Below are 15,926 nucleotides of genomic sequence, written 5' to 3'. Positions count from 1 at the left end.
GAAGACAGGGGAATTACACCAGATGTAACAGACTAACCCTTGCCCCCCGGGACATAGAGTGTTGCAGCATAGATACTGGAGACAGAGGTGGGTGGTTCAGGGGACACTGGCCCCGTCCGACGATGCCCCCGGACAAGGCCAACCGGGCAGGATATAACGCCACCCACTTTGCCAAGCACAGCTCCCACACCACTAGAGGGATATCAACAGACCACCAATTTACTTCCCTGAGACGAGGCTGAGTATAGCCCAAAAATATCTCCTCCTCCGCACAAGCTCAAGGGGGCACAAAACTGTCTAACTCAACCCACTCAAGTGACACATCCCTCCTAGAGATGGCATGGTAGAGCACTAGTAAGCCAGTGACCCGTAATAGGGTCAGAGGCAGAGAATCCCAGTGGAGAGAGGGGAGCCGGCCAGGCAGAGACAGCAAGGGCAGTTCGTCGCTCCAGTGCCTTGCCGTTTACCTTCACTACCCTGGGCCAGACTACACTCAATCATAGGACCTACTGAAGAGATTAGTCTTCAGTAAAGACTACAAGTGGTAGTGTCAGCTTGAAGTCGTAACTTCCTACTCCATTTGAAAACAGTGGATTATGGGGCATAGTTTGACAGATCACACAAAATGAATCCCAAACTATGGATTTCAGCAAACACGCCTTTACACAGGACAGACATGGGTACACAGTAAGCGTTTTAAGAATTCACATTTTTGCAAGTATCGACTGACTGCGACACGATGTAGTCGGAGGTACAGTTCGCCCACACTCTTCAATTCCACTCCATTGATGTGATGTACAGTGCCTGCAGAAAGTATACATACATCTTGATTTATTCCACATTTTGTTGTTACTACCTACATTTAAAAAAAAGTTAAATTTATTCTCACATCTACAGACATACCCCATAATGAGAAAGTGAAAACTTATCTTAAGAAATGTATTGAAAATGAAATACAGAAATATCTAATTTGCGTAAGTTTTCACGCCCTTGAATATACAAGTTAGAATAACCTTAGGCAGCAATTACAGCTGTGCGCATTTTGCACATTATAAAAACAAAAAATATTACATTTCTGTCAAGTTGGTTGTTGATCCTTGCTAGACAGCCGTTTTCAAGTCTTGCCATAGACATTGAAGCAGATTTAAGTCAACTGGAACTAGGCCACTCAGGAACAGCAACTCCAGTGTACATTTGTCATTGAGTTTTAGGTTATTGTCCTGCTGGAAGGTGAATTTGCATGTGCTTAGCTCTATTCCATTACTTTTTAGCCTAAATAACTCTCTAGTCCTTGCCGATGACAAGCATACCCATAACATGATGCAACCACCACCATGGTTGAAAATATGAAGAGTGGTGCTCCGTGATGTGATGTGATGTGTTGCGTTGCGTTGGATTTGTCCCAAACACAATACTTTGTCTAAAGGACATAAAGTACATTTCTTTGCCACATTGTTTTGCAGTTTTACTTCAACGCTTTATTAAAATCAGGATGCATGTTTTTGGAATATTTTTATTCTCTGCAGCAGGGTTCCCCAATTTTGTGGTAGTACTTGGGGCCCCCCCCCCAAGTTTTCATATTTTTTATTTCTTATTTTTTGGGGACATAAGACTGTAAAAACACCAGGAAATCAGCTCCAAGTGATTTTAATTGAGGGATTCTGTTCCCAAGTATTCCCACGCATAAGAGAGAGATGTGATCGTAAACAAATGTAAGACATTTTAAAATAAATGTCAAATATTATAAATGTTTGGACTTCTTGCAGTCAATTTCCAGTCTACAAATGATTTGTAATTATGTTCCAGCCCCCTGACCATCCGCTCAAGAAAAAAATAGACCCACGGTTGAATCTAGTTGATGATCCCTGCTCTACACGCTTCCTTCTTTTCACTCTGTCATTTAGGTTAGTATTGTGGAGTAACTACAATGTTGTTGATCCATTATCAGTTTTCTCCTATCACAGCCATTAAACTATTTTAAAGTCACCATTGGCCTCATGGTGAAATCCCTGAACTGTTTCCTTCCTCTCCGGCAACTGAGTTGGGAAGGACACCTGTATCTTCATAGTGACTGGGTGTATTGATACACCATCCAAAGTGTAATTAATAAGTTCACCATAATCAAAGGGATATTCAATGTATGCGTTTTCTGGATTTTCTTTTCTTCTCATTTTGTCTGTCATAGTTGAAGTGTACCTATGATGAAAATTACAGGCCTCTCTCATCTTTTTAAGTGGGAGAACTTGCACAATTGGTGGCTGACCAAATACCTTTTTGCCCCACTGTAGATACTTTTGTACCTGTTTCTTCCAGCATCTTCACAATATCCTTTGCTGCTGTTCTGGGATTGATTTGCACTTTTTGCACCACAGTATGTTCATCTCTAGGTGACACGTCTCCTTCCTGAGCAGTATGACTGCTGGGTGGTCACATGGTGTTTATACTTGCATACTATTGTTTGTACAGATGAATGTGGTAACTTCAGGCATTTGGAAATTGCTCCCAATGATGAACCAGACTTGTTGAGGTCTACTTTGTTTTCTGAAGTCTTGGCTGATTGTTCTTCCCGATTTTCCCATGATGTCAAGCAAAGAGGCACTGAGTTTGAAGATCGGCCTTGAAGTACATCCACGGGTACACCTCCAACTGACTCAAATTATGTCAATTAGCCTATCAGAAGCTTCTAAAGCCATGACATAATTTTCTGGAATTTTCCAAGCTGTTTAAAGGCACAGTCAACTTAGTGCATGTAAACTTCTGACCCACTGGAATTGTGATACAGTGAAATAACATGTCTGTAAACAATTGTTGGGAAAATTACTTGTCATGCACAAAGTAGATGTCCTAACTGACTTGTCAAAACTGTAGTTTGTGAACAAGAAATTGTGGAGTGGTTGAAAAACAAGTTTTAATGACTCCAACCTAAGTGTATTTAAACATTCTGACTTCAACTGTACATAAATACTACGTGGTCAAAAGTATGTGGACCAACCTTCAAATTAGTGAATTTGGCTATTTCAGCCACACCCGTTGCTGACAGGTGTATGAAATCGAGCACACACCCATGCAATCTCAATAGACAAACACTGGCAGTAGAATCGCCGTAAATGAAGAGCTCAGTAACTTTAAATGTGGCACCTTCATAGAATGCCATCTTTCCAACTAGTCAGTTTGTCCAATTTCTGGCCTTGACTGGCCTGCACAAAGCCCTGACCTCAACCCCATGGCACACCTTTGGGATGAATTAGAATGCCGACTGCGAGCCAGGCCTAATCGCCTGACATCAGTGCCCGACCTCATTAATGGTATTTTGGCTGAATTCAAACAAGTACCCGCAGCAATGTTCCAACATCTAGTGTCAAGCCTTCCCAGAAGAGTGGTAGCTGTTATGACAGCAAATGGGAGACCAACTCCATATTAATGTTCATGATTTTGGAATGAAATGTTCGACAAGCAGGTGTCCACATACTTTTAGCCATGTAGCGTAGGTAGGGGTGAAGTGACTCGGCAACAGGATAGATAATTAACAGTAGCAGCAGCGTATGTGATGAGTCAAAATAGTGCAAAAATGGTCAATGCAGATAGCTACACGGGCTATTTGGTTAACTATTTAAGTTTTATTGCTTGTGGTTTCAGGGGTCCTTTTGGTTCCAGACTTCATCAGTACCGCTTGCTGTGTAGTAGCAAAACAGTCTATGACTTGGTTGGAGTCTTTGACAATTTTTAAAGGCCTTCCTCTAAAACCACCTGGTATAAAGGTCCTGGATGGCAGGGAGCGCTGCCCCAGTCGCTCTGGATAAGAGCGTCTGCTAAATGACTTAAATGTAAATATGTAAATGTACTGTGCCGTACGCACTACCCTCTGTAGTGCCTTGCGGTCAAATGTCAAGCAGTTGCCATACCAAGCGGTGATGCAGCCTGTCAAGATGCTCTCAATGGTGCAGCTGTAGAACGTTTTGAGGATCTAAGGGCCCATGACAATTATTTTCAGCCTCCTGAGGGGAAATGGCTCACATCAACATCATGACTCACATGTATGAGCCACACATTTGTTCAGTCAACTAAACATATTCAGAAATTCGTTGCTACTGTGATATGACTTTTATGGATGGATAGAGTATGCTTTTCTTTTAACTAAATCCTTGAACCCTACAGGTACACATGGACGCCACTGTGCGGGTTGCGGAGGAGTGATTCAAGATGCATTCAATGTGAAGGTTCTGCAAGGAACTTGGCACAATACCTGTTTTCAGTAAGTCATACTTTTAAATGTGGATTTCAGTTATATTCACTGTTTTATTTAATTGACAATTTATTGTAGGAATCACGTGCTGTTTGCACTATGCATTAGAACTGTTTTGACATTAAATAAGCAGCATTGACGTCAACAATGGACTGTTTTGCTGGTCAACATACAGCTTTTGACAATTTCAGGGATTCTTTGGGGTGAAACTGTATGCACATGTTTAGAAATGGACTTGTGGGTAGTCCTATAGAATTCTACCTGTCCTGTGAAATGTTTTATCATTTTCGTCAGGAATGTCTCTGTTCATTGTTCAAACTATTCTACAGTAACGCAGAACTCCATTACAGTACTTATTGAAAATCTAATCACTCAAATCCCATTTGCTGATAACACCATTCTACTTTTTTTTCTTCAAACCATTGTAATTAGAAGTTAGTACAACAAGTTAACAACTTTAAGGTGGTAGATATTTGTTATCCTTTTGCCTTTTTAAAGGTGGAAAATAATAGACATGAGGCATTACTCGCACATGAATTTGTATGGGTCACAGAGGATCCCACCACCTCTCTCTCCGCCTTGTGGACTTTGGCCCTGGCAGTTTCTCTTCGTCCTGTGGCTTAGTCATTGTCAGGATTGTGACTGTCTGGCATTCTCCGGTCACTGGCCCCCAGTGATAACCCTCTAGACTTGGGCTGAACAGAGGTCAATATAGTAGGACCTATGTACAGACGCTCAAATAAAAACCATTTTTAGCTCCCAAAGCTCTCTTTGTGAAATACGATCACTCAGGTTTTGTTTTCCCAGAAGAGAATGTATAGATATGATGATGGTGCTTCAATTAGATAAGCAGTCCAAGAGTCATGGTCTAGATGATGATTCGCCCCACAGCGTTTTTGTGGAATGGAAAGTTGGGATTGAGGGCAGAGTCACAGCAGCTCTGTTCATATAATCAGGAGAGGGAATGTATTTCTGACACTCGCTGTGACCATCCAGCACACAACGTGACGTAACACGAATGAAAGAATAGAACTGTTGAATGGAACTGAATAAAGTAGAGCTGTTTTTTTCTAGAGCTCTGAATTCCCCCTGAATATAATAAATGAATTAGGAATAAAGCCTAAGAGGACGCCAGATTCACGTCATATCATTTCAGTAGTCTCCCTTGGGTAGAAGGGTTTGAAATCTGTGAGTGTTCCTTCGCCCAGCACTCAAATTTCAAACAAAGCTTTTCAGCAACAGTGTCCTTATATAACCCAGGATTTGGGTCTCTATTTCTATAATGGCTCTTTTATAGAACCACGGAACCTTGTGTCAGTTCAAAAGCCAAGTCCTTGATACAGCTGTGCAATTCTCACTCTCTCTGTCAGTCTGTGTCTAGGCATTTCCATGTAAAAAGCCCCATGAGAACTTAACATGTGAAGTTCATCCAATTTGGTGAATAATAAAAGCTAAGAGTCTAAGGCATATATATTGTTCAACCATTTTCCATACTAAAAATCTTGATTATGTAAAGGCTTTGATTTCTGGTCTAACATATGGAAAAGGGGTCTGAGAAAACATCTAGCAGAAAGTCAAATTTCACATTTCTCTCCCTCGTGAAAAGGGAGGATAATGGAAGTTCACAGAAGTAACAAGGTAGACCTACTAATTAGTTATTGATTTTACTGATACAATTTGGTTTATGATTTAAAATGAGTCATTCTGTAACTAAATCGGTAACTCTCTCTCCCCTCTCTCTCATTAATATCACTGACACCTACCCATGAGCCTCCTCTTTCCATTTACTGTAACCAGCCCTCTCACCCGCTGAGCTCTGACCGACACCGGACGTTGAGAGTTGCAATTTGGTCAGTCCAAATTTTAACCAGGCATAGACTACTGTTTCACAAGTTTGTACAGAAAAGTAGAGTATAGTACTGTACAGTGAAGAGTGGCGTATCAGTCAGTACAATACTGTAGAGTTTAGTACAGTAGAGCACACTAGTACTGTATATTTTACTGTACTGAACGATACTTTACTCTACTGTTATGTACTCTGCTGTGCTGTACTCTGCTGTATTGTGATGTCCAAACCTTTTAAATAGAAAAATTACTCTGCGTCATTCTGTTACCGTGGAATTGCCCCTTTGTCTCTCTCTCCCCCTCCTCCTTCTCTCTTCCTGCCCAAGACCACCTCAGTCATTTTCTGTGAAATTAACACTTTAGATGGAGCATCTGCTTTGGGAAAAACCGCCATCGAGCCAGACTACCGTACTGACGCTCAGCCAAGTGTGCTGGAGTTTAGCGCTCAGTAGTCAGACCCCCTGGCCCCAAATCTGCCTGTTTTCTGGTACTTTGAGATGACAAAAGTCCTGTTTTTGTAAAATGTTGTACACAAATTTTGTCCATGGAGGACACAATTCCTTTCACTCTCCATGTGGGACATTGTCTAACTTTAAAGCAACTACTGTAGTTTCCTTTTCCATGTTACCCCCTGCTCCGTTTTATTGTGCACACAGTCCTGCACCTCCCCCAAATTGTGCAGCATTGTGAAAGGCTGACGTTATCCCTGTTCCAGTAAAGCTGACATGCAGACGAATGTATAGGTAAAGACTAGACTAGACAGTGTGTGTGCCCCGCTGCCGCATTCCTAGACAGCGATTCAGAGTCGTGGCCAGCTGCTCCCGACACTGCACAGAGTCCTTTGTTTTTCCCAGGGAAAACTGGATTTTGGGTTGTCCCAAAGGACTGTCCTTTATGAGTCGATGTTAGTCCTCTAAAAGAGTTGAAGCCTTCTGGCTCAAGTCATAATGATGGTACTTTCCCCTTGTTAGTTGTCTGTGGGGTCCAATAATATAACGTTGATGTGTTTGACTTGAACTGTTACTCTCTGTTCACATTGGTTGCCTTCTAAAATGAAAATGTGCTTTCACTTAGCCAATGATCTGGTGGCCACTGCTCTGGCTGGTTTGCTTTGGTTTGGTTACTCATGAGTCCCTTGATAACAGCCAGACCTGCATTGACCAATACCAACCATGATTGCAATGTGTGCTATTGTGTTCTTGATATGTTGTTATTAAATCGGATCTTAGTCGGCTAACATTGAAAGTTGTACATGCAGTCCATTAATACATATTATAAAGTTTGAGAGGTTTCAGGTTAAGTTCCGTGTTATGGCATCTTGAACTAGTGTTTCTTGTTTGCATTACTACGACACTGCTTCCCCATAGGCCTAGTGCTTAGTGTCAGTTTTCATCATAGAAAACTTAAGTATGGATTCTAGTACACTACAATAAAAGGCATTAAAGTTGGCCTTCCACAGGTATAGTGGAATTGAGGAAATGGAATAAGTAATGTTTGCCCATTGGTGTTTGTTCATAGCATTGTTGGAGGACCAGTCCTTCCTCTCACCTGAGACAGATTTTTCTCTTTTTTTTTTCCTTCTTGGATAAGAAATGGCACCCGTGTTGTTTTGAGGTGTTTGTAAGGTCAGATAGTCTAAAGGCCAAAACAACGATTATTTCTTCAGAGACATGACTGTGTAATCTCCAGTTATCTGTCATCCCCTACACTGGGATTGACAACCAATGTTTGTCATGAGGTATTGGGTTGTTTTGGAATGACAGGGAGGGAGGACACAGTGACTCAACAGGGACCAGCCAAGGTTACTTTGTTCAGTTTTACAGTGAAAGTTGTTTTCCCTGCAGCATACCTGGAGCCCCTGTGAGACTCGTCTGTCCGAGGCACCACATTCTTCACACTTGTCGCTTGCGTGTTTGTCAGTGTAGTTCGGCCTTCTGTTGCCTTCTGTTTCTGTTTCCGTGACTGTTATAAAAACAGAGCAGCAGGGGCTGCTCACAAATACTCACATACAGTGCATGCCTAGCAAACAGGCAGCCATGAGTACACAGGCAATATGCAGGTAGGACACTACTACTGACCACAGATTGGCTAGCAGACTAAACTGTTGCTCACAGATGAGAGTATAGAGGAGGAAAAAGACTAGTGTTTTTAAAATGCAGTTCCTTTTTCTGTCACTTGTTTAGTCTCGTTTTGTAACCGGGGCGTATTGTCTCGTCACCGGGGCATATTGTCTCGTCAACATTCTGTCAGAATGTTGATCTTTATCTGGACAGCCTTTCAGACCACTCTGCTTTTCCACATAATCCCTCTGTGCACCGGAAGGCCCGGAAACCTCCTTTTCACTCTTTTCCTGCTTACCTATTCTTGCTTTAATTTCTGTGTGTGGGCTGCATTTCCTCACACAATGTACCAGAAGCTATTAACCACCTCTGTAAGGTTTACCCAGTAATAAACATTGTGTTAAAGAATGAACCATTATAAAAGGGAATTGATTTACCTTATCTCCAGGAGTGGATTGTCTCTCCAAAGGCTGATCAATTGAGATTAGCTCTGCTGCATGGTTCAGAGCTCATTGTGATCCTCAGACCCAGGCCAGCAGTGGGAAAAACTACAGCAAATCCCCAGACCGGCAGGTGGTTGGCATATTTGTTAAGACTGTTACCTCAGTGTTTGTCTGTTGCCAGTGTACCGACTGTTCTCCATATGAATATCAGTCAGTATGCAGAACTGGCAACCTCTTCTTCACAGGGAGCTGTCTGTGTAAGTGGGTTGCCAGGTTAGTGGCTTCATCTCTTTGACAGAGGTGTAGAATTGATTGTGTGCCTGACACAGCTTAACCTGGTGCCACCATTTTGCATAACCTGTGAAACGTTCGGAAGGTGCGCTCATAGCCTGAAGGTGCTCTCTCTGCAACTTCAGCATTCCTAACTCTGAACGTTTCGTGACTAAGTCCGAGCCATACTTTTCTGCCTGATTTGCCAAGTTTCACTCCAGTCAAGGATGTGGATCAATCCGCTCTTGAGTAGTGGCATGGCAGGATAATTGGTCTAATCATTGTATTAACCACAGTGTAAGTTGATACCCCTTCACCGGGCTGTAGATGGTTGTCAGGGTTTCTGTCAGAAAGGTGCTGCAGCCTCTCCAGAAACATCTGGAACACATTAAGATGCTGGAATGTGGCTGTGGACGGGGAGGGCTGAGGGCAGTGTTTGGTGTTGGTTGCTGGTATTTAGTACCAGGTTAATGACCATTGTTTCCCACCGTCTACTGCTTATCGCTTCATTCTTCTCTGAAACCACATCCCTCAGGTAGACACTGTGTGTGTAGTCACTAGTCACCCTGTTCTCAGTGTTGCCCACCTTGTGCTGGAGCACACCAATGAGACGTGACATGTCTCAGAACAAGGTAGCCTACTTCGTCATCGTACCTGACGATCAGAGACGAGCACATACCGTCCTTCTAAAGAAAGGCCTGAAGCAACCGCTGCACTCCAGTGCAACATGGGAGTGGAAAGTATTATGTTCACCAGTGTAATTTCTCACACGATGAATGGCTTCTGCTGCACTGTGTCTAATGTGCCAGTTCCTCTCATTAAAGCATACTTTCACCTCCACACTCACTTTGTTGGTTGAGGTTTGGTTGAGGGAAAGTTTACAGATAAGTCTGGTTAACTGTTTTGGCATTGGTTAAACTATTTCCAATGTTACCTGACTTCTATCGCACACTAAGCATATTTGTCTTTGTCAAATGCTGTTTTCTTTCAGGGTCTTTTGCAAGGTATTTCTGCTCTAGCTTTGTGTCTTGTTTATTTGTTTCTATATGTGTATGTCAAATCTCTCAGCTCAGTCAATAGGTGAACGCTCACAGACTCCATTGTTTGAGAGTGGACTCTCTGCTCAATTGGAATCTTTCAGGAATCTAACACAAGCCTTTGAGATTGTCAACTTGTCTTTGAAATGATGCACCCAGGCTTTGTAGTGAGTCTCCTTTGAATGGCCTTGAAACAGATTGCTTTACACTTGATATGGTCTCCACTGAAAGGATTTGTCTGTCCACTCTACTCCCTTCATTTCCTGCAGAGGTCATGAAGTGTGTTTTCCCATCCACAGGTGCTCGGAATGCTGTGACCACCTGACCAACTGGTACTATGAGAAGAATGGCAAGCTGTACTGCCGTAAACACTACTGGGAGAAGTTTGGGGAGCTGTGTCACGGCTGTTCTCTGCTCATGATTGGACCTGCCATGGTAAGTTGCCCCGTGTGAAATCAAGATGAACCCTGGTTGGCCCAGGATCCAGAGTATCAGGTATTATGATGCAGGAGGCTTCTAGCTTGGTTCACTTGGATCTCATGGAACATGAAGAGGACAGTGTTGGCGAAGAACTGTTATTAACTGTGTGGTTCCAGCCCTGGTATATCAGACCATATACCCCGGGTATGACAAAACATTTTATTACATTGGTAACCAGTTTATAATAGCAATAAGGCACAAGGGGGTGTGGTATATGGCCAATGCACCGTGGCTAAGGGCTGTATCCAGGTACTCCGCAATGCGTTGTGCTTAAGAACAGCCCTTAGCCGTGGTATATTGGCCATATGCCACACCCCCTTGTGCCTTATTGCTTAATTATAAACTGGGTGGTTTGAGCCCTGAATGCTGATTTGGCTGACAGCCGTGGTATATCAGACCGTATACCACGGGTATGACACAGCTTTTATTTTTACTGCTCTAATTACGTTGGTAACCAGTTTATAATAGCAATAAGGCACCTCGGGGGTTTGTGGTATATGACCAATATACCACGGCTAAGGGTTGTGTCCAGGCAATGACAAAGCTGTACATTTAATATAATATTTGAATAATAATTCACTGTCAAGGTTACCATTGTATTCAGAGGTTAGATGTGTAGGGCCATACTCAAATAACACCAGTTCAGTGAATCACTGTTCTTTTGATGTGAGTTCAGGGGGTTGTGGACTAATAGGATCTGTTTTTCCTCTTATGTACACAAATGATGGAACTGTCAGCTTTACCCCTGTCCCCTCATCTGTGTTGTAACAAACATCTCCTTGGTGATTGAGGTCAATACTTATGTACAGAAGAGGTCATGGGGGCTGGGCTATGGCTCAACAAGTAATCACCCACACAGAGCAGCCATACTTTGCATCCTGGTTGCTTTGAAAGATAGCCGACTGGACCTGAACCTTCACCTCTGAATCTGTGGAAGTTAGGTTCCCCATCACAATGTGTGTATTAGTTAGGTCCCCCATCATGGCCCTGCTCTGGTCTCTGTACAGTCTCCACAGTTCACTTCCTCCAGCACAATCTTTGGGGTGAATACCGAGAACATGGAGTGATTTTGGAGCCAGTCCATCACCTGATTCGGTCCACTGTGGTGGAAAGGCAATGGATACTACGCACACTGCACCACCAGACCACCACACTGTTTATTGGGGATGGTTTTTGAAAGATCGACTATCTGTTATTAAGGGAAGGTTAGAATGGTTATGGTCGACTGCGTTTGTCAAATCTATGTTTATCTTCCAGGATTAGACCATGAGCTCATGGTTATGATATGGAAGAGTCACTGAAGGCTGGATATTGGTTAGCTTTCTTGTTGTTTCATCAGTGCTATGGAATGCCCATGCCTCATGCATGGGGTTGGAGTGCTGTGGAACTTAATTTTAACAGTGTTATTGGCCCAATTTAAATCAAGTCTAAATTAAACTGCTGCTGGCACAAACAATTGCTGGTCACAAAAGGATGCTTTCTCTTAACTGGATTAAAGGGGGGTCCCAAAAGTATTCTTTTTTTAGAGCAAGAAGTTTGCCAGTAAGCAAAACACACAATGGGCCTTTCTATTTGTTCTTGGCCACATTGGCTCTGAAAGCGAGATGCCAAGTATTTCTGGCAGAGTTGAATTGGCAGGCTTCTCTTAGATAGCAGCCGAACCAACACGGCGTAAAATCGTATGGATGTTGGGTCTTTCAGGAGAGGAGAGCAGTGTGGAGCAGGCCGCTACTTATGGCCGTTGTGTGTTTCATGGGCAGGTTACGGCACAAAACTGCATTCAGTTCTCCTAATTAGGAGATCGAGCATGAAATTTTGTTTTCTTCAGTTTTACTTTTGTTTTACAGTTCTGACACGTTGTAAGATCCTTCTTTTTGTTCCCTTTTATTTGGATGAGATGGGAAAATGAACTCAAGTGTGTTGTGTAAGAGACGTTTGCTCTGGACTCATGTTGGTCATGCACGCACACTAGCCTCCCCTCTGAGAGAGCCTGCACACACACACAGCCACCTATGGACTATGACACAGCCATGTGTGTCGAGCTGTGGCTCCTTCAGGCTGTTTCTGACTGGGGTCAGTGTGGTAATGCTCCAGCCTGGAGGATGGGAGGCACAGCCACAGATGCACACATGGCTTACATCACCCAGCCTAATCTCACTGCTGCCTGCAACGGCAACAATATCCTTTCCCAACAGTCTTACTCATAGCAGCGTACAATGAACAGCAGGGGGGTTAATGGAAAAGGTTATCCCACTTCAAAGACTACAGGTGTTCATTAATATCTTCACATTCCTTATACGTTATTCCCTGTTTGAATTCATCTGGGGAAGAGCATGCGTCTTGGCACAACAGTTGTAAGACTCCCCTGGAAGTCTTAATACTGTAGATTATCTCCCCACACTCTCCAGGCCTCATTTAGGTTTTCCAGCTGCCTGCCCAGCCTTAAAAAGAAAGAATTGGGGGAGCGGTTGAGGTTTTATTGTCACATACACCAGAAAATTGCAGAGAAATGTGTTATTTTACAGGGTCAGACATAGTAGCACAGTGCCCCTGGAGCAAATTAGGGAGAAGTGCCTTGCATAAGGGCACATCAACAGATTTTTCACCTTGTCGACTTGGGTATTCGAACGAGCGATCTTTCAGTTACTGGCTAAACGCTACAGTGCATTTGGGAAATATTCAGACCCCTTGACTTTTTCCACGTCTTTTGTTATGTTACAGGCTTATTCTAATATGGATTCGACTGTCTCTCTCCCCCCCCAATCTACACAAAATACCCTATAACGACAAAGCAAAAAAAACAGGTTTTTCTTGGGTATGACCCCACATGCTTGGCACACCTGTATTTGGGAAGTTTCTCCCCTTCTTCTGCAGATCCTCTCAAGCACTCAGGTTGGATGGGGAGAGTTGCTGCACAGCTATTTTCAGGTCTCTCCAGAGATGTTCGATGGGGTTCAAGTCCGCGCTCTGGCTGGCCACTCATGGATATTCAGAGACTTGTCCTGAAGCAACTCCTGTATTGTCTTGGCTGTGTGTTTTGGGTCATTGTCCTGTTGGAAGGTGAATCTTCGCACCAGTCTGAGAAGCTGCCCCGGAGTGCTCAGGACTTCATCAAGGATCTCTCTCTGTATTTTGCACCGTTCATCCTTCCCTCGATCCTGACTAGTCTCCCAGCCCCTGCCTCCAAAAAACATCTCCACAGCAGGATGCTGCCACCACCATCTTGGTTTCATCAGACCAGAAAATCTTCTTTCTCATGGTCTGAGTCCTTTAGGTGCCTTTTGGCAAACTCCAAGCGGGCTGTCATGTGCCTTTTACTGAGGAGTGACTTCTGTCTGGCCACTCTACCATAAAGGCCTGATGGGTGGAGTGCTGCAGAGATGGTTGTCCTCCTGGAAGGTTCTCCCATCTCCACAGAGGAACTCTGGAGCTCTGACAGAGTGACCATCGGGTTCTTGGGCACCTCCCTGACCAAGGACCTTCTCCTCCGATTGCTCAGTTTGGCCGGTAGCCACATCTAGGAAGAGTCTTGGTGGTTCCAAACTTCTTCCATTTAAGAATGATGGAGGCCACTGTGTTCTTGGACCTTCAATGCTGCAGAAATGTTTTGGTACCCTTCCCAGATCTGTGCCTCGACACATTCTTGTCTCGGAGCACTATGGACAATTCCTTCGACCTCATAGTTTGGTTTTTGCTCTGACATGCACTGACAGCTGTGGGGCCTTATATAGACAGGTGTGTGCCTTTCCAAATCATGTCCAATCAATTGAATTTACCACAGGTGGACTCCAAGTTGTAGAAACATCTCAAAGATGATCAATGGAAACAGGATGCACCTGAGCTCAATTTTGAGTCTCATAGCAAAGGGTCTGAATACTGTTTGTATTTCTGTTTGTTATTTGTAATACATTTGCAAAGGTTTCTAAAAACCTGTTTATGCTTTGTCATTACGGGGGTTGTGTGTAGATGATGTTTTATTTATTTAATCCATTTTAGAAATAAGGCCGTAATGTAGCAAAATGTGGGAAAAGTAAAGGGGTCTGAATACTTTCCGAATGCTCTGTATAACCTCAGGAACCTCTGCTATGGCACAGGCCCTGTTTGTACTTGTCCCTTGCTTTAGAGGGTGGATACTGGGGATCGGGTAAAAAAAAAATCAATACAGTAGAGTTTTGCTATTTTTTTATTTATTTTTTGACTATTATATTGATTCTCCCCTCAAAAAAGGTAGTTTTTGCTAGGTAGTTGACGTTAGCTAGTCGGCTGTACCTGTGCTAAAACTTCAGTATTTCTCCTATTGCTTGGCCTCATTCTTCTTAAATGCTGCGGTAACATGTTTTCAGCACTTTTTTCCACCCATGACTTATCAAAACTCGTTTTCATTATGACTCTCGATTGTCCCTCTGCAGCAGAGACATAGTGAGCAATATGTTTGGAACATTGAATCGCAATTCAATCACTGTATCAAATCGCAATACATTTTGAATCATGATAAATTGTGAAATGTATAGAAGAACAATGCATATCGTATTGTGTGGTCCCTGGAAATTCACAGCTATAGTGGATAAGTTGTTTCATTTAGCATGAGTGCAGGACCAACAGATTGGGAGTGTGTAAGTTGTAGATAAAAAGGGAATGAGTAAGCGAGGGTGTGAGGAAAGTTAGCGAGGGTGAGAGTGTCAGCAAAGAGGTGTGCTGTGATTGGAAAAGGCAGGGCTTGGGAGCTGGGAGGTAGATGACATCATAGCAGATTCCAGACAGGCTGAGAGTGGAGCAGCTGTTACTGACTGTGTTACTGCCACAAAGAGAGGACAACACCATCTAGCACACAACACGGGACAATACAGAACACCACACAGTGTACAACACAGCTCAGTACAGCAGGATCACCCTGAAGAATTCTCTGCTTGGATCTGGAACACCATGGGAAAGATCAAAGCCAGGAGACAAACTCACCTTTATCTGTTCTTCCAGGTGGCTGGAGAATACAAGTATCACCCAGAATGCTTTGTATGTCTGAGCTGCAAGGTGGTCATCGAGGACAGAGACACCTACGCCTTGGTGGAGCGATCCAAGCTGTACTGGTGAGGGTTATTTTACTATCTACTGCTCACAGAGTTGTTGGTTTTATTTGTTTAGATTCTGTTTGTAAGTATGGTGTTAAGTCAGATGTTGATAGAGGTAACTAGGGAATGTGATGTTTGTTATTGCAAACCGTCAACATCACTCTTTCTGATTGATCTTTTAGGAATCTGGTGGGTCTGTCACACTGTAGAGTCCCCTCTATAGTCTGACTCTCTGCATACCCCTCCTTCCTGCACTCTCCTCCTTCATATTTTTCTCCAATAAAACATTATTGTTCCCCAAAGGGAAATTATTTTGCAGAAAAGTATGAAAGTTGGAAGAAAGTAGAATAATTTGATGTTTAAACACTGATGAACACTTTTGAATACTTTAAGAACTGGTAAGAACTTAAAAAACCTAATTATCCACAACAATACCCCTTTATTCCTTGTTTCTTCTCTCCTCTCTCCTCCTCCTCGGTGTA

At 43.1% G+C, this 15,926-nt stretch overlaps 1 protein-coding gene across 1 annotated transcript in view; it reads left to right on the top strand.

The window, feature by feature from the left end:
- The window catches only part of LOC135542274 (LIM domain kinase 2-like), a 33,117-nt gene that overhangs the window by 6,020 nt on the left and 11,171 nt on the right, over positions 1–15,926 (top strand). Inside the window, exons 2-4 of the mRNA XM_064969114.1 lie at positions 4,156–4,252; positions 10,198–10,333; positions 15,353–15,462. Of these exons, the coding sequence (XP_064825186.1) occupies positions 4,156–4,252; positions 10,198–10,333; positions 15,353–15,462 (343 nt within the window). The remainder of the gene's footprint in view (positions 1–4,155; positions 4,253–10,197; positions 10,334–15,352; positions 15,463–15,926) is intronic.

Source organism: Oncorhynchus masou, chromosome 1 (genome assembly GCF_036934945.1).
Source record: "Oncorhynchus masou masou isolate Uvic2021 chromosome 1, UVic_Omas_1.1, whole genome shotgun sequence".
NCBI classification, from domain to species: Eukaryota; Metazoa; Chordata; class Actinopteri; order Salmoniformes; family Salmonidae; genus Oncorhynchus; species Oncorhynchus masou.
The sequence above is the reverse complement of the archived record's forward strand: the minus strand, read 5'-3'. Positions and strand labels throughout refer to the sequence as shown.